The following is a 19,214-nucleotide window of genomic DNA, read 5'->3' as shown; positions in this document are numbered from 1 at the left end:
GATGTACTTTTATAATACAAGAGTGATGTATGAATGAAATAAAATTAATGAAAATCTTGTGAATGTGGACAGAATATACAAACTTAAAAGACTATTATAACAAGGAATATTAACAAGATTGGCTCCTACAAGCGTAAACTCCCTCCCGTGGAGCAGAAATAGGTAATAGGTACTTATGCACATACGCATGTGGAAACGCATACAAACATAACCATCTCAATGACCTGTGTGGTCCTGGAGTGATGATTAGCCAAAATCCACTGGTGTCTTAGTGCTTCCACTGCTGTCATTCGCAGGTGAGGATCCACCTCCAATACACGTCGAACAAAATCGCGTCCACTCTCACTCACCTCCTCCCAAACCTGTAAAATCCAAATCCTCAAAGTCTCTCCTAGTTTCATAACTATTATTTATATATTTCATCACTTGCATATTTATCAAAGGAAGTTAAAAAGGAAATAATTCTAGATATAAAAGAAAAGTCACTGTTGCATTAAAAACTGCACATTATATATTTTGTATGGTACCCTCAAAAGAGCTATCTATTTCTAGAAGGAGAATGGGAGGATCTTAATCCCATAAACAGTGCACCATACTGAAATTTACATCTTCATTCACGGGCCGCCCAGGGTTAAGCATATAGGTCTGAATCCTGGTAACGGCAGTCAGTCCACAGTCAACCCAGCTGTTCATCCATCCCTATAGGTTGGTCGATAAAATGGGTACCTGCCCTCCCGTTTCTGATTTTCCAAAAGAGGGAACAGAGAAGGGGGCCAAGTGAGGATATTCCCTCTTAGGCTCAACCCTCTGTTCTCAATGCTACCTCCCTAATGTGGGAAATGGCAAATGTGTATGGATTGAACTAGGATTGGAAAGGTCTGTGGGGCCTGGATGTGGAAAGGAAGCTGTGGTTCCGGTGTATCACACATGACAGCTAGAGAATGAGTGTGAACGAATGTGGCCTTCTGTTTTTTCCTGGCACTACCTCGCTGAGGGTGTGTGTGTGTGTGTGTGTGTGTGTGTGTGTGTGTGTGTGTGTGTGTGTGTGTGTGCTGTTTCCTGTGAGGCAGGGTGGTGATGGGGAATGGATGAAGGCAGCAAATATGAATATGTACATGTATAGATATGAATATGTCTGTGTATATATATGCAATCACTGGGGATAGGGGAGAAAGAATACTTCCCATGTACTCCCTGCATGTTGTAGAAGACGACTAGGGGGGGGGATCCTCCCCTCTTGTTCTTATTAATTTTCAAAAAAAGTAACGGAGAATGGGGCCAAGAGAGGATATTCCCTCAAAGGCTCAATCCTCTGTTCTTAACGCTACCTCACTAACGTGGGAAATGGCAAATAGTATGAAAATATATATATATATATATATATTTTTTTTTTTTTTTTTTTTTTATACTTTGTCGCTGTCTCTCGCGTTTGCGAGGTAGCGCAAGGAAACAGACGAAAGAAATGACCCAACCCCCCCCATACACATGTACATACACACGTCCACACACGCAATATACATACCTACACAGCTTTCCATGGTTTACCCCGGACGCTTCACATGCCTTGATTCAATCCACTGACAGCACGTCAACCCCTGTATACCACATCGCTCCAATTCACTCTATTCCTTGCCCTCCTTTCACCCTCCTGCATGTTCAGGCCCCGATCACACAAAATCCTTTTCACTCCATCTTTCCACCTCCAATTTGGTCTCCCTCTTCTCCTCGTTCCCTCCACCTCCGACACATATATCCTCTTGGTCAATCTTTCCTCACTCATTCTCTCCATGTGCCCAAACCATTTCAAAACACCCTCTTCTGCTCTCTCAACCACGCTCTTTTTATTTCCACACATCTCTCTTACCCTTACGTTACTTACTCGATCAAACCACCTCACACCACACATTGTCCTCAAACATCTCATTTCCAGCACATCCATCCTCCTGCGCACAACTCTATCCATATCCCACGCCTCGCAACCATACAACATTGTTGGAACTACTATTCCTTCAAACATACCCATTTTTGCTTTCCGGGATAATGTTCTTGACTTCCACACATTTTTCAAGGCTCCCAAAATTTTCGCCCCCTCCCCCACCCTATGATCCACTTCCGCTTCCATGGTTCCATCCGCTGACAGATCCACTCCCAGATATCTAAAACACTTCACTTCCTCCAGTTTTTCTCCATTCAAACTCACCTCCCAATTGACTTGACCCTCAACCCTACTGTACCTAATAACCTTGCTCTTATTCACATTTACTCTTAACTTTCTTCTTCCACACACTTTACAAAACTCCGTCACCAGCTTCTGCAGTTTCTCACATGAATCCGCCACCAGCGCTGTATCATCAGCAAACAACAACTGACTCACTTCCCAAGCTCTCTCATCCCCAACAGACTTCATACTTGCCCCTCTTTCCAAGACTCTTGCATTTACCTCCCTAACAACCCCATCCATAAACAAATTAAACAACCATGGAGACATCACACACCCCTGCCGCAAACCTACATTCACTGAGAACCAATCACTTTCCTCTCTTCCTACACGTACACATGCCTTGCATCCTCGATAAAAACTTTTCACTGCTTCTAACAACTTGCCTCCCACACCATATATTCTTAATACCTTCCACAGAGCATCTCTATCAACTCTATCATATGCCTTCTCCAGATCCATAAATGCTACATACAAATCCATTTGCTTTTCTAAGTATTTCTCACATACATTCTTCAAAGCAAACACCTGATCCACACATCCTCTACCACTTCTGAAACCACACTGCTCTTCCCCAATCTGATGCTCTGTACATGCCTTCACCCTCTCAATCAATACTCTCCCATATAATTTACCAGGAATACTCAACAAACTTATACCTCTGTAATTTGAGCACTCACTCATATATATATATATATATATATATATATATATATATATATATATCCCTGGGGATAGGGGAGAAAGAATACTTCCCACGTATTCCCTGCGTGTCGTAGAAGGCGACTAAAAGGGGAGGGAGCGGGGGGCTGGAAATCCTCCCCTCTCATTTTTTTTTTTTTCCAAAAGAAGGAACAGAGAATTGGGCCAGGTGAGGGTATTCCCTCAAGGCCCAGGCCTCTGTTCTTAACGCTACCTCGCTAATGCGGGAAATGGCGAATAGCTTGAAGGAAAGAAAGGAATGTGTGTGTATATATATATATATATATATATATATATATATATATATATATATATATATATATGTGTATTTTTTTTTTTTTTTCTCCAAAAGAAGGAACAGAGAAGGGGGCCAGGTGAGGATATTCCCTCAGAGGCCCAGTCCTCTGTTCTTAACGCTACCTCGCTAATGCGGGAAATGGCGAATAGTTTAAAAGAAAGATATATATATATATATATATATATATATATATATATATATATATATATATATATATATATATATATATATATATATATGGGGATAGGGGAGAAAGAATACTTCCCACGTATTCCCTGCGTGTCGTAGAAGGCGACTAAAAGGGAAGGGAGCGGGGGGCTGGAAATCCTCCCCTCTCGTTTTTTTTTTTTTTTTTTAATTTTCCAAAAGAGGGAACAGAGAAGAGGTCCAGGTGAGGATATTCCCTCAAGGGCCTAGTCCTCTGTTCTCAACGCTACCTCGCTAATGCGGGAAATGGCGAATAGTATGAAAGAAAGAAAGAAAGATATATATATATATATATATATATATATATTTTCTTTCTTTCGTACTATTCGCCATTTCCCACGTCAGCGAGGTAGCGTTAAGAACAGAGGAATGGGCGTTTGAGGGAACATCCTCACCTGGCCCCCTTCTCTGTTCCTTCTTTTGGAAAATTGAAAAAAACGAGAGGGGAGGATTTCCAGCCACCCGCTCCCTCCCCTTTTAGTCGCCTTCTACGACACGCAGGGAATACGTGGGAAGTATTCTTTCTCCCCTATCCCCAGGGATGAAATATATATATATATATATATATATATATATATATATATATATATATATATATATATATGTATATTATCCCTGGGGATAGGGGAGAGAGAATACTTCCCACATATTCCCTGCGTGCCGTAGAAGGCGACTAAAAGGGGAGGGAGCGGGTGGCTGGAAATCCTCCCCTTGTTTTTTTTTAATTTTCCAAAAGAAGGAACAGAGAAGGGGGCCAGGTGAGGATATTCCCTCTAAGGCCCAGTCCTCTGTTCTTAATGCTACCTTGCTAACGCGGGAAATGGCGAATAGTTTGAAAGAAAAATATATATATATTATCCCTGGGGATAGGAAAGAAAGAATACTTCCCAAGTATTCCCTGTGCGTTATAGAAGGCGACTAAAAGGGGAGGGAGCAGGGACTGGAAATCCTTCCTTCTCATTCTTTTTAATTTTCCAAAAGAAGAAACAGATAAGGGGGCTAGGTGAGGATATTCCCTCAAAGACCCAGTCCTCTGTTCTTAGCGCTACTTCACTAATACGGGAAATGGCGAATAGTTTGAAAGAAAGAAATATATATATATACATATATTCATATATATATATATATATATATATATATATATATATATATATATATATATATATATATATGTATATATTTTTTTTTTGCTTTGTCGCTGTCTCCCGCGTTTGTGAGGTAGCGCAAGGAAACAGATGAAAGAAATGGCCCAACCCACCCCCATACACATGTATATACATACGTCCACACACGCAAATATACATACCTACACAGCTTTCCGTGGTTTACCCCAGATGCTTCACATGCCCTGATTCAATCCACTGACAGCACGTCAACCCCGGTATACCACATCGATCCAATTCACTCTATTCCTTGCACGCCTTTCACCCTCCTGCATGTTCAGGCCCCGATCACACAAAATCTTTTTTGCTCCATCTTTCCACCTCCAATTTGGTCTCCCACTTCTCCTCGTTCCCTCCATCTCCGACACATATATCCTCTTGGTCAATCTTTCCTCACTCATTCTCTCCATGTGCCCAAACCATTTCAAAACACCCTCTTCTGCTCTCTCAACCATGCTCTTTTTATTTCCACACATCTCCCTTACCCTTACGTTACTTACTCTATCAAACCACCTCACACCACACACTGTCCTCAAACATCTCATTTCCAGCACATCCACCCTCCTGCGCACAACTCTATCCGTAGCCCATGCCTCGCAACCATACAACATTGTTGGAACCACTATTCCTTCAAACATACCCATTTTTGCTTTCTGAGATAATGCTCTCGACTTCCACACATTCTTCAAGGCTCCCAGGATTTTCGCCCCCTTCCCCACCCTATGATCCACTTCCGCTTCCATGGTTCCATCCACTGCCAGATCCACTCCCAGATATCTAAAACACTTTACTTCCTCCAGTTTTTCTCCATTCAAACTCACCTCCCAATTGACTTGACCCTCAACCCTACTGTACCTAATAACCTTGCTCTTATTCACATTTACTCTTAACTTTCTTCTTTCACACACTTTATCAAACTCAGTCAACAGCTTCTGCAGTTTCTCACATGAATCAGCCACCAGCGCTGTGTCATCAGCGAACAACAACTGACTCACTTCCCAAGCTCTCTCATCCACAACAGACTTCATACTTGCCCCTCTTTCCAAAACTCTTGCATTTACCTCCCTAACAACCCCATCCATAAACAAATTAAACAACCATGGAGACATCACACACCCCTGCCGCAAACCTACATTCACTAAGAACCAATCACTTTCCTCTCTTCCTACGCGTACACATGCCTTACATCCTCGATAAAAACTTTTCACTGTTTCTAACAACTTGCCTCTCACACCATATATTCTTAATACCTTCCACAGAGCATCTCTATCAAATCTATCATATGCCTTCTCCAGATCCATAAATGCTACATACAAATCTATTTGCTTTTCTAAGTATTTCTCACATACATTCTTCAAAGCAAACACCTGATCCACACATCCTCTACCACTTCTGAAACCACACTGTTCTTCCCCAATCTGATGCTCTGTACATGCCTTCACCCTCTCAATCAATACCCTCCCATATAATTTACCAGGAATACTCAACAAACTTATACCTCTGTAATTTGAGCACTCACTCTTATCCCCTTTGCCTTTGTACAATGGCACTATGCACACATTCCGCCAATCCTCAGGCACCTCACCATGAGTCATACATACATTAAATAACCTTACCAACCAGTCATCAATACAGTCACCCCCTTTTTTAATAAATTCCAATGCAATACCATCCAAACCTGCTGCCTTGCCGGCTTTCATCTTCCGCAAAGCTTTTACTACCTCTTCTCTGTTTACCAAATCATTTTCCCTAACCCTCTCACTTTGCACACCACCTCGACCAAAACACCCTATATCTGCCACTCTATCATCAAACACATTCAACAAACCTTCAAAATACTCACTCCATCTCCTTCTCACATCACCACTACTTGTTATCACCTCCCCATTTGCACCCTTCACTGAAGTTCCCATTTGCGCCCTTCACTGAAGTTCCCATTTGCTCCCTTGTCTTACGCACTTTATTTACCTCCTTCCAGAACATCTTTTTATTCTCCCTAAAATTTAATGATACTCTGTCACCCCAACTCTCATTTGCCTTCTTTTTCACCTCTTGCACCTTTCTCTTGACCTCCTGTCTCTTCCTTTCTTTTATACATCTCCCACTTAATTGCATTTTTTCCCTGCAAAAATCGTCCAAATGCCTCTCTCTTCTCTTTCACTAATAATCTTACTTCTTCATCCCACCACTCACTACCCTTTCTAATCAACCCACCTCCCATATATATATATATATATATATATATATATATATATATATATATATATATATATATAAATATTTTCTTTCAAACTATTTGCCATTTCCCGTGTTAGCGAGGTAGCGTTAAGAACAGAGGACTGGGCCTTTTTTGGAATATCCTCACCTGGCCCCCTCTGTTCCTTCTTTTGGAAAATTAAAAAAAATGTATATATATATATATATATATATATATATATATATATATATATATATATATATATATATATATATATATATTCTTTTCTTTTCTTTTAAACTATTTGCCATTTCCCGCGTTAGCGAGGTAGCGTTAAGAACAGAGGACTGGGCCTTTTTTGGAATATCCTCACTTGGCCCCCTCTGTTCCTTCTTTTGGAAAATTAAAAAAAAAATGAGAGGGGAGGATTTCCAGCCCTCCGCTCCCTCCCCTTTTAGTCGCCTTCTACAACACGCAGGGAATACGTGGGAAGTATTCTTAATCCCCTATCCCCAGGGATAATATATATATATATATATATGTAAGTATACTTTGAATTGCATCTGTATATGTGCGTGTATGGGCGTTTATGTATAAATATGAGTATATGAGTGGTTGAGCCATTCATCGTGTTTCCTTGTGCTTTTCCCTGATGTGGGAAACAGCAATTACGTACGATAAATAAATATATAAATATTTATTTATTTTGCTTTGTCGGTCTCCCGCGTTAGCGAAGTAGCGCAAGGACACAGACGAAAGAATGGCCCAACCCGCCCACATACACATGTATATACATACATGTCCACACACGCACAATATACATACCTATACATCTCAATGTACACATATATATACACACACAGACATATACATATATACACATGTACATAATTCATAGTCTGCCTTTATTTATTCCCATCACCACCTCGCCACACATGGAATAACAACCCCCTCCCCCCTCATGTGAGCGAGGTAGCGCTAGGAAAAGACAACAAAGGCCACATTCGTTCACACTCAGTCTCTGGCTGTCATGTAATAATGCACCGAAACCACAGCTCCCTTTCCACATCCAGGCCCCACACAACTTTCCATGATTTACCCCAGACGCTTCACATGCCCTATTTCAATCCATTGACAGCACGTCGACCCCGGTATACCACATCGTTCCAATTCACTCTATTCCTTGCACGCCTTTCACCCTCCTGCATGTTCAGGCCCCGATCACTCAAAATCTTTTTCACTCCATCTTTCCACCTCCAATTTGGTCTCCCACTTCTCCTCGTTCCCTCCTCCTCTGACACGTATATCCTCTTGGTCAATCTTTCCTCATTCATTCTCTCCATGTGACCAAACCATTTCAAAACACCCTCTTCTGCTCTCTCAACCACACTCTTTTTATTTCCACACATCTCTCTTACCCATACATTAATTACACAATCAAACCACCTCACACCACATATTGTCCTCAAACATCTCATTTCCAGCACATCCACCCTCCTGCGCACAACTCTATCCATAGCCCACGCCTCGCAACTGTACAACATTGTTGGAACCACTATTCCTTCAAACATACCCATTTTTGCTTTCCGAGATAATGTTCTCGACTTCCAAACATTCTTCAAGGCTCCTAGAATTTTCGCCCCCTCCCCCACCCAATGATTCACTTCCGCTTCCATGGTTCCATCCGCTGCCAGATCCACTCCCAGATATCTAAAACACTTTACTCCCTCCAGTCTCTCTCCATTCAAACTTACCTCCCAACTGCCTTGACCCTCAACCCTGCTGTACCTAATAACCTTGCTCTTATTCACGTTTACTCTTAACTTTCTTCTTTCACCCACTTTACCAAACTCAGTCGCCAGCTTCTGCAGTTTCTCACATGAATCAGCCACCAGCGCTGTATCATCAGCGAACAACAACTGACTCACTTCCCAAGCTCTCTCATCCACAACAGACTTCATACTTGCCCCTCTTTCCAAAACTCTTGCATTCACCTCCCTAACAACCCCATCCATAAACAAATTAAACAACCATGGAGACATCACACACCCCTGCCGCAAACCTACATTCACTGAGAACCAATCACTTTCCTCTCTTCCTACACGTGCACATGCCTTACATCCTCGATAAAAACTTTTCACTGTTTCTAACAACTTGCCTCCCACACCACATATTCTTAATACCTTCCACACAGCATCTCTATCAACTCTATCATATGCCTTCTCTAGATCCATAAATGCTACATACAAATCCATTTGCTTTTTTAAGTATTTCTCACATACATTCTTCAAAGCAAACACCTGATCCACACATCCTATACCACTTCTGAAACCACACTGCTCTTCCCCAATCTGATGCTCTGTACATGCCTTTGCCCTCTCAATCAATACCCTCCCATACAATTTACCAGGAATACTCAACAAACTTATATCTCTTTAATCTGAGCACTCACTCTTATCCCCTTTGCCTTTGTACAATGGCACTATGCAAGCATTCCGCCAATCCTCAGGCACCTCACCATGAATCATACATACATTAAATAACCTTACCAACCAGTCAACAATACAGTCATCCCCTTTTTTAATAAATTCCACTGCAATACCATCCAAACCCGCTGCCTTGCCGGCTTTCATCTTCCGCAAAGCTTTTACTACCTCTTCTCTGTTTACCAAATCATTTTCCCTAACCCTCTCACTTTGCACACCCCCCTCAACCAAAACACCCAATATCTGCCACTCTATCATCAAACACATTCAACAAACCTTCAAAATACTCACTCCATCTCCTTCTCACATCACCACTACTTGTTATTACCTCCCCATTAGCCCCCTTCACTGAAGTTCCCATTTGCTCCCTTGTCTTACGCACTTTATTTACCTCCTTCCAAAACATCTTTTTATTCTCCCTAAAATTTAATGATACTCTCTCACCCCAACTCTCATTTGCCCTCTTTTTCACCTCTTGCACCTCTCTCTTGACCTCCTGCCTCTTTCTTTAATACATCTCCCACTCACTTGCATTTTTTTCCCTGCAAAAATCATCCAAATGCCTCTCTCTTGTCTTTCACTAATAATCTTACTTCTTCATCCCACCACTCACTACCCTTTCTAATCAACCCATCTCCCACGCTTCTCATGCCACAAGCATCTTTTGCGCAAGCCATCACTGCTTCCCTAAATACATCCCATTCCTCCCCCACTCCCCTTACCTCCTTTGTTCTCACCTTTTTCCATTCTGTACTCAGTCTCTCCTGGTACATCCTCACACAAGTCTCTTTACTAAGCTCACTCTCACCACTCTCTTCACCCCAACATTCTCTCTTCTTTTCTGAAAACCTCTACAAATCTTCACCTTCCCCACCTCAAGATAATGATCAGACATCCCTCCAGTTGCACCTCTCAGCACATTAACATCCAAAAGTCTCTCTTTCGCGCGCCTATCAATTAACACGTAATCGAATAATGCTCTCTGGCCATCTCTCCTACTTACATACGTATACTTATGTATATCTCGCTTTTTAAACCAGGTATTCCCAATCACCAGTCCTTTTTCAGCACATAAATCTACAAGCTCTTCACCATTTCCATTTACAACACTGAACACCCCATGTATACCAATTATTCCCTCAACTGCCACATTACTCACCTTTGCATTCAAATCACCCATCACTATAACCCGGCCTTTTGCATCAAAACCACTAACACACTCATTCAGCTGCTCCTAAAACACTTGCCTCTCATGATCTTTCTTCTCATGCCCAGGTGCATATGCACCAATAATCACCCATCTCTCTCCATCAACTTTCAGTTTTACCCATATCAATCTAGAATTTACTTTCTTACACTCTATCACATATTCCCACAACTAATGTTTCAGGAGTAAAGCTACTCCTTCCCTTGCTCTTGTCCTCTCACTAACCCCTGACTTTACTCCCAAGACATTCCCAAACCACTCTTCCCCTTTACCCTTGAGCTTCGTTTCACTCTGAGCCAAAACATCCAGGCTCCTTTCCTCAAACATACTACCTATCTCTCCTTTTTTCTCATCTTGGTTACATCCACACACATTTAGACACCCCAATCTGAGCCTTCGAGGAGGATGAGCACTCCCTGTGTAACTCCTTCTTCTGTTTCCCCTTTTAGAAAGTTAAAATACAAGGAGGGGAGGGTTTTTGGCCCCCTGCTCCCGTCCCCTTAAGTCGCCTTCTACGACACATGAGGAAAGTGTGGGAAGTATTCTTTCTCCCCATCTCCAGGGATAAAATATATAAATATTTATATATAAATAACACGCATTCCCGGAGTGTTCTAAAAGGCAACTAAGGGGGACAGGAGTGGGGGGCTAGAAACCCTCCCCTCCTTGTATTTTAACTTTCTAAAAGAGGAAACAGAAGGAGTCATGCGGGGAGTGCTCATCCTCCTCAAAGGCTCAGATTGAGGTGTCTAAATGTGTGTGGATGTAACTAAGATGAGAAAAAAGGATTAGTTAGTATGTTTGAGGAAAAGTACCTCGATGTTTTGCCTATTTTGGCATTTACGTACCTATAAATTTCAACGTATACATACACAGCCATATACATATATACACATGCACACATCCACACTTGCTGCCTTCATCCATTCCCGTCGCCACCCCGCCACACATGCAATGGCACCCACCTCCCCCCTGTGCACCTGAGATAGTGCTAGGAAAAGACACAAAGTCCACATTTGTTCACACTCACTCTCTAGCTGTCATGTGTAATGCACCCAAACCACAGCTCCCTTTCCATATCCAGGCCCCACAAAACTTTCCATGGTTTACCCCAGACGCTTCACATGCCCTGGTTCAATCCATTGACAGCATGTTGACCAAGATATACCACATCGTTCCAATTCATTCTATTCCTTGTATGCCTTTCACCCTCCTGTAAGATCAGGCCCCAATCGCTCAAAATATTTTTCACTCCATCCTTCCGCCTCCAATTTGGTCTCCCACTTCTCCTTATTCCCTCCACCTCCGACACATATATCCTCTTTCTCAATCTTTTCTCACTCATTCTCTCCATGTGACCAAACCATTTCAATACACCCTCGTCTGCTCTCATAACCACACTCTTTTTATAAACACACATCTCTCTTACCCTTTCAGTACTTACTCAATCAAACCACCTCACACCACATATTGTCCTCAAACATTTCATTTCCAACACATCCATCCTCCTCCACACAATCCTATCTATAGCCCATGCCTTGCAACCATATAACATTGTTGGAACCACAATTCCTTCAAACATACCAAGATAATGTTCTTGCCTTCCATGCTCTCAGAACCTTTGACCCCCTCCCCCATCTTGTGACTCACTTCCACTTCCATCTGCTGCCAAATCCACTCCCAGATATCTAAAACACTTCACTTCCTCCAGTTTTTCTCCAGTTAAACTTAACTCCTAATTAACTAGTCCCTCAACCCTACTGAACCTAATAACCTTGCTCTTATTCACATTTACTCTCATCTTTCTTCTTTCACACACTTTACCAAACTCAGTCACCAACCTCTGCAGTTTATCACCCAAATCAGCCACCAGCACTGTATTACCAGCAAACAACAACTGGCTCACTTTGCAAACCCTCTCATCCAGAACAGACTATATAATTGCCCCTCTCTCCAAAACTCTTGCATTCACCTTCCTAACAATCCCATCCAATAACAAATTAAACAGCCATGGAGACATCACGCACCCCTGTCGCAAACTGACATACACTGAGAACCAATCACTTTCCTCTCTTCCTACTCATACACATGCCTCACATTCTTGATAAAAACTTTTCACTGCTTCTAGCAACTTACCTCCCAAACCATATACTCTTAATACCTTCCACAGAGCATCTCTATGAACTCAATAATATGCCTTCTCCATATCCATAAATGTGACAAACAAATCCATCTGTTTTTCTAAGTATTTCTCACATTCATTCTTTAAAGCAAACACCTGATCCACACATCCTCTACCACTTCTGAAACCAAACTGCTCTTCCCCAATCTGATGCTCTTTACATGCCTTTACCCTCTCAATCAATATATTTATTCATTTAATATACTTTGTCGCTGTCTCCTGCGTTAGCGAGGTAGCGCAAGGAAACAGACGAATGGCCCAACCCACCCACGTACACATGTATATACATACACGTCCACACATGCACATATACATACCTATACATCTCAACGTATACATATATATACACACACAGACATATACATATACATGTACATAATTCATACTGTCTGCCCTTATTCATTCCCGTCACCACCCCACCACACATGAAATAACAACACCCTCCCCCCGCATGCGCACGAGGTAGCGCTAGGAAAAGACAGCAAAGGCAACATTCGTTTACATTCAGTCTCTAGCTGTCATGTATAATGCACCGAAACCACAGCTCCCTTTCCACATCCAGGCCCCACAGAACTTTCCATGGTTTACCCCAGACACTTCACATGCCCTGGTTCAATCCACTGACAGCACATCGATCCCAGTATACCACATCGTTTCAATTCACTCTATTCCTTGCATGCTTTTCACCCTCCTGCATGTTCAGGCCCTGATCACTCAAAATCTTTTTCACTCCATCTTTCCATCTCCAATTTGGTCTCCCACTTCTCCTCATTCCCTCCAACTCTGACACATATATCCTCTGTTAATATTTCCTCACTCATTCTCTCCTTGTGACAAAACCATTTCAACACACCCTCTTCTGCTCTCTCAACCATACTCTTTTTACCACCACACATCTCTCTTACCCTTTCATTACTTATTCGATCAAACCTCACACCACATATTGTCCTCAAACATCTCATTTCCAACACATCCACCTTCCTCCGCACAACTCTATCTATAGCCCACGCCTCGCAACCATATGTCATTGTTGGAACCACTATTCCTTCAAACATACCCATTTTTGCTTACCAAGATAACGTTCTTGACTTCCAAACATTCTTCAATTCTCCCAGAACTTTTGCCCCCTCCTCCACCCTATGATTCACTTCCGCTTCCATGGTTCCATCTGCTGCCAAATACACTCCCAGATATCTAAAACACTTCACTTCCTCCAGATTTTCTCCATTCAAACTTACCTCCCAATTGACTTGTCCCTCAACCCTACGGTACCTAATAACCTTGCTCTTATTCAGATTTACTCTCAGCTTTCTTCTTTCACACACTTTACCAAACCCAGTCACCAGCTGCAGCAGTTTCTCACCCGAATCAGCCACCAGTGCTGTATCATCAGCGAATAACAACTTACTCACTTCCCAAGCTCTCTCATCCACAACAGACTGCATACTTGCCCCTCTTTCCAAAACTCTTGTGTTCACCTTCCTAACAACTCCATCCATAAACAAATCAAATAACCATGGAGACTTCACACATCCCTGCTGCAAACCAACATCCACTGAGAACCAATCACTTTCCTCTCTTCCTACAGGTACACATGCCTTACATCCTCAATAAAACCTTTTTACTGCTTCTAACAACTTGCCTCCCACACCATATATTCTTAATACCTTTCACAGAGCATCTCAATCAACTCTATCATATGCCTCCTCCAGATCCATAAATGCTACATACAAATCTATTTGCTTTTCTAAGTATGTCTCACATTCTTCAAAGCAAACACCTGATCCACACATCCTCTACCACTTCTGACACCACACTGCTCTTCCCCACTCTGATGCTCTGCACATGCCTTCACCCTCTCAATAAATACCCTTCCATATAATTTCCCAGGAATACTCAACAAACTTATACCTTTGTAATTTGAGCACTTACTTTTATCCACTTTACCTTTGTACAATGGCATTATGCATATATATATGTTGGAATGATTGGTATACATGGGGTGTTCAGTGTTGTAAATGGAAATGGTGAAGAGCTTGTAGATTTATGTCATGAAAAAGGACTGGTGATTGGGAATACCTGGTTTAAAATGAGAGATATACATAAGTATACGTATGTAAGTAGGAGAGATGGCCAGAGAGCATTATTGGATTATGTGTTAATTGATAGGCGTGCGAGAGAGACTTTTGGATGTTAATGTGCTGAGAGGTGCAACTAGAGGGATGTCTGATCATTATCTTGTGGAGGGGAAGGTGAAGATTTGTAGAGGTTTTCAGAAAAGAAGAGAGAATGTTGGGGTGAAGAGAGTGGTGAGAGTAAGTGAGCTTGGGAAGGAGACTTGTGTGAGGAAGTACCAAGAGAGACTGAGTACAGAATGGAAAAAGGTGAGAACAAAAGAGGTAAGGGGAGTGGGGGAGGAATGGGATTTATTTAGGGAAGCAGTGATGGCTTGCGCAAAAGATGCTTGTGGCATGAGAAGCGTGGGAGGTGGGCAGATTAGAAAGGGTAGTGAGTGGTGGGATGAAGAAGTAAGATTATTAGTGAAAGAGAAGAGAGGGCATTTGGACGATTTTTGCAGGGAAATAATGCAAATGAGTGGGAGATGTATAAAAGAAAGAGGCAGGGGGTCACGAGAAAGGTGCAAGAGGTGAAAAAGAGGGCAAATGAGAGTTGGGGTGACAGAGTATCATTAAATTTTAGGGAGAATAAAAAGATGTTTTGGAAGGAGGTAAATAAAGTGCGTAAGACAAGGGAACAAATGGGAACTTCAGTGAAGGGGGCTAAAGGTGAGGTGATAACAAGTAGTGGTGATGTGAGAAGGAGATGGAGTGAGTATTTTGAAGGTTTGTTGAATGTGTTTGATGATAGAGTGGCAGTTATAGGGTGTTTTGGTCGAGGTGGTGTGCAAAGTGAGAGGGTTAGGGAAAATGATTTGGTAAACAGAGAAGAGGTAGTAAAAGCTTTGCGGAAGATGAAAGCTGGCAAGGCAGCAGGTCTGGATGGAATTGTAGTGGAATTTATTAAAAAAAGGGGGAGACTGTATTGTTGACTGGTTGGTAAGGTTATTTAATGTATGTATGATTCATGGTGAAGTGCCTGAGGATTGGCGGAATGCTTGCATAGTGCCATTGTACAAAGGCAAAGGGGATAAGAGTGAGTGTTCAAATTACAGAGGTATAAGTTTGTTGAGTATTCCTAGTAAATTATATGGGAGGGTACTGATTGAGAGGGTGAAGGCATGTACAGAGCATCAGATTGGGGAAGAGCAGTGGGGTTTCAGAAGTGGTAGAGGATGTGTGGATCAGGTGTTTGTTTTGAAGAATGTATGTGAGAAATACTTAGAAAAGCAAATGGATTTGTATGTAGCATTTATGGATCTGGAGAAGGCATATGATGGAGTTGATAGAGATGCTCTGTGGAAGGTATTAAGAATATATGGTGTGGGAGGCAAGTTGTTAGAAGCAGTGAAAAGTTTTTATCGAGGATGTAAGGCATGTGTATGTGTAGGAAGAGAGGAAAGTGATTGGTTCTCAGTGAATGTTGGTTTGCGGCAGGGGGTGTGTGATGTCTCCATGGTTGTTTAATTTGTTTATGGATGAGGTTGTTAGGGAGGTGAAAGCAAGAGTTTTGGAAGAGGGGCAAGTATGCAGTCTGTTGTGGATGAGAGAGCTTGGGAAGTGAGTCAGTTGTTGTTCACTGATGATACAGCACTGGTGGCTGATTTGTGTGAGAAACTGCAGAAGCTAGTGATTGAGTTTGGTAAAGTGTGTGAAAGAAGAAAGCTGAGAGTAAATTTGAATAAGAGTGAGGTTATTAGGCACAGTAGGGTTGAGGGTCAAGTAAATTGGGAGGTAAGTTTGAATGGAGAAAAACTGGAGGAAATGAAGTGTTTTAGATATCTGGGAGTGGATTTGGCAGCAGATGGAGCCATGGAAGCGGAAGTGAATCATAGGGTGGGGGAGGGGGCGAAAATTCTGGGAGCCTTGAAGAATGTGTGGAAGTCGAGAACATTATCTCGGAGAGCAAAAATGGGTATGTTTGAAGGAATAGTGGTTCCAACATTGTTGTATGGTTGCGAGGCGTGGGCTATGGATAGAGTTGTGCGCAGGAGGGTGGATGTGCTGGAAATGAGATGTTTGAGGACAATATGTGGTGTGAGGTGGTTTGATCGAGTAAGTAATAACTGGGTAAGAGAGATGTGTGGTAATAAAAAGAGTGCGGTTGAGAGAGCAGAAGAGGGTGTTTTGAAATGGTTTGGTCACATGGAGAGAATGAGTGAGGAAAGATTGACTAATAGGATATGCGTGTCTGAGGTGGAGGGAACGAGGAGAAGTGGGATGAGACCAAATTGGAGGTGGAAAGATGGAGTAAAAAAGATTTTGAGTGATCGGGGCCTGAACATGCAGGAGGGTGAAAGGCGTGCAAGGAATAGAGTGAATTGGAACGATGTAGTATACCGGGGTCGACGTGCTGTCAATGGATTGAACCAGGGCATGCGAAGCGTCTGGGGTAAACCATGGAAAGTTCTGTGGGGCCTGGATGTGGAAAGGGAGCAGTGGTTTCGGTGCATTATTACATGACAGCTAGAGACTGAGTGTGAACGAATGTTGCCTTTGTTGTCTTTTCCTAGCGCTACCTCGCACACATGAGGGGGGAGGGTGTTGTTATTCCATGTGTGGCGGGGTGGCGATGGGAATGAATAAGGGCAGACAGTATGAATTATGTACATGGGTATATATGTACATGTCTGTGTGTGTATATATATGTATACACTGAGATGTTTAGGTATGTATATGTGCTGCGTGGACGTGTATGTATATACATGTGTATGTGGGTAGGTTGGGCCATTCTTTCGTCTGTTTTCTTGCGCTACCTCGCTGGCGCGGGAGACAGCGACAAAGTATAATAAAAAAAAAATATATATATATATATATATCATTATCATTTTATTATTATATAATATATATATATATATATATATATATATATATATATATATATATATATATATATATATATATATATATATTCTTCTTTTCTTTCAAACTATTCGCCATTTCCCGCATTAGCGAGGTTGCGTTAAGAACAGAGGACTGGGCCTTTGAGGGAATATCCTCACCTGGCCCCTTCTCTGTTCCTTCTTTTGGAAAATTAAAAAAAAAAATAGAGAGGGGAGGATTTCCAGCCTCCCGCTCCATGCCCTTTTAGTTGCCTTCTACGACACGCAGGGAATACGTGGGAAGTATTCTTTCTCCCCTATGTTGAGGTACTTGCGGAAAAACCCAAGAAACAGAACAGAGAAAACTATACTCTCATTGATGACTTGTCTCCCAGTTCACACTCTCCTTTAATAGTGGCACTTTCGAAGCCAGATTATGGAAGTCAACCAGGTCCATATATATATATATATATATATATATATATATATATATATATATATATATATATATATATACATATATATATATATATATATATATATATATATATATATATATATATATATATATATATATCTTTAAATGGCATTGATTAGGGCCTCAACTGGCTGTGCTGTCTCATCTAACATTAAAAAAATACAGTGTACATTAAGAGTATCTACTTGTTATAATTGAGGTTGGTTACGGATGGTTGAGGAGCACAAGTACTTTTTCCACATGTGCTATCTCTGGACTGTATTTACCCAATCAGTTTGGGGACAGCTGTAATGGTGTCTGCCTATGTTGTAGCCTTTCATTTTTCCATTTATGCATGTAGCAGTACTCCCAAATAACAGTTTTTGATGTCTCTCTAAAGAAAACACTATAAAACATGAATAGTGCAGAAAAAACTAACCACCAAGAAATCATAATAAAAGCGAAAATAGTGGTAAACAAGGCTTCACCACTCTAAAGTGTTAAAAATCAGCGAGTTAAGGAAGAGCATACGAGGTAAAACAAGTATTTCCTGCTCTATGTCCAACATTGTATAGTTGTATCACCATCTTCTTTAGCACCACCATGATGTTCGTTTATATCCTAGTTGCCCAGGTTATACATTGACGTTTTCTGTCAGTGTTAGCCTGGCACACTAGCACAACTGGTGCATACCAGTGCCAGTGGTGCACAGAAAATCGAGATACACACCAGTAGAAGAGCTGCATACCAACAGATATGGCACATACTAGTATCAGTGTTGCTTAATAATGTTTCAAACCAGCACCCGTGTTGCAAACCAGTGCCCTGGTGCAAACAAATACCAGCGGTATACACCAACACCGGTGGTGTATACCAGCACCATCGCTGCACACCTGTACCAGTGGTATACATCAACACCAGTGGTGCACACCAGTACCAGTGGTATACACCAACATCAGTGGTGCACAATAGTACCAGTCCAGTAGTGTACACCAGTACCAGAGGTATACACCAAAACCAGTGGTGCACACCAGTACAACTAACTGGTGGGCAAAATCGCCAATGATGCAACCAGCACCACTGTACAACAGTAGCAGCAGTGCATATCAGTACGAGTGGTACATACCATCAGTAATGGTGCTCAGCAATACCACTTGG

At 41.8% G+C, this 19,214-nt stretch overlaps 1 protein-coding gene across 1 annotated transcript in view; it reads right to left on the bottom strand.

Annotated features, from left to right (window-relative positions):
• The window catches only part of LOC139746665 (serine/threonine-protein kinase H1 homolog), a 49,963-nt gene that overhangs the window by 6,668 nt on the left and 24,081 nt on the right, over positions 1-19,214 (bottom strand). Inside the window, exon 3 of the mRNA XM_071658110.1 lies at positions 225-362. Within this exon, the coding sequence (XP_071514211.1) occupies positions 225-362 (138 nt within the window). The remainder of the gene's footprint in view (positions 1-224; positions 363-19,214) is intronic.

Source organism: Panulirus ornatus, chromosome 65, assembly GCF_036320965.1.
Source record: "Panulirus ornatus isolate Po-2019 chromosome 65, ASM3632096v1, whole genome shotgun sequence".
Lineage (NCBI taxonomy): Eukaryota > Metazoa > Arthropoda > Malacostraca > Decapoda > Palinuridae > Panulirus > Panulirus ornatus.
This window is presented reverse-complemented; position numbering and strand designations above follow the sequence as displayed.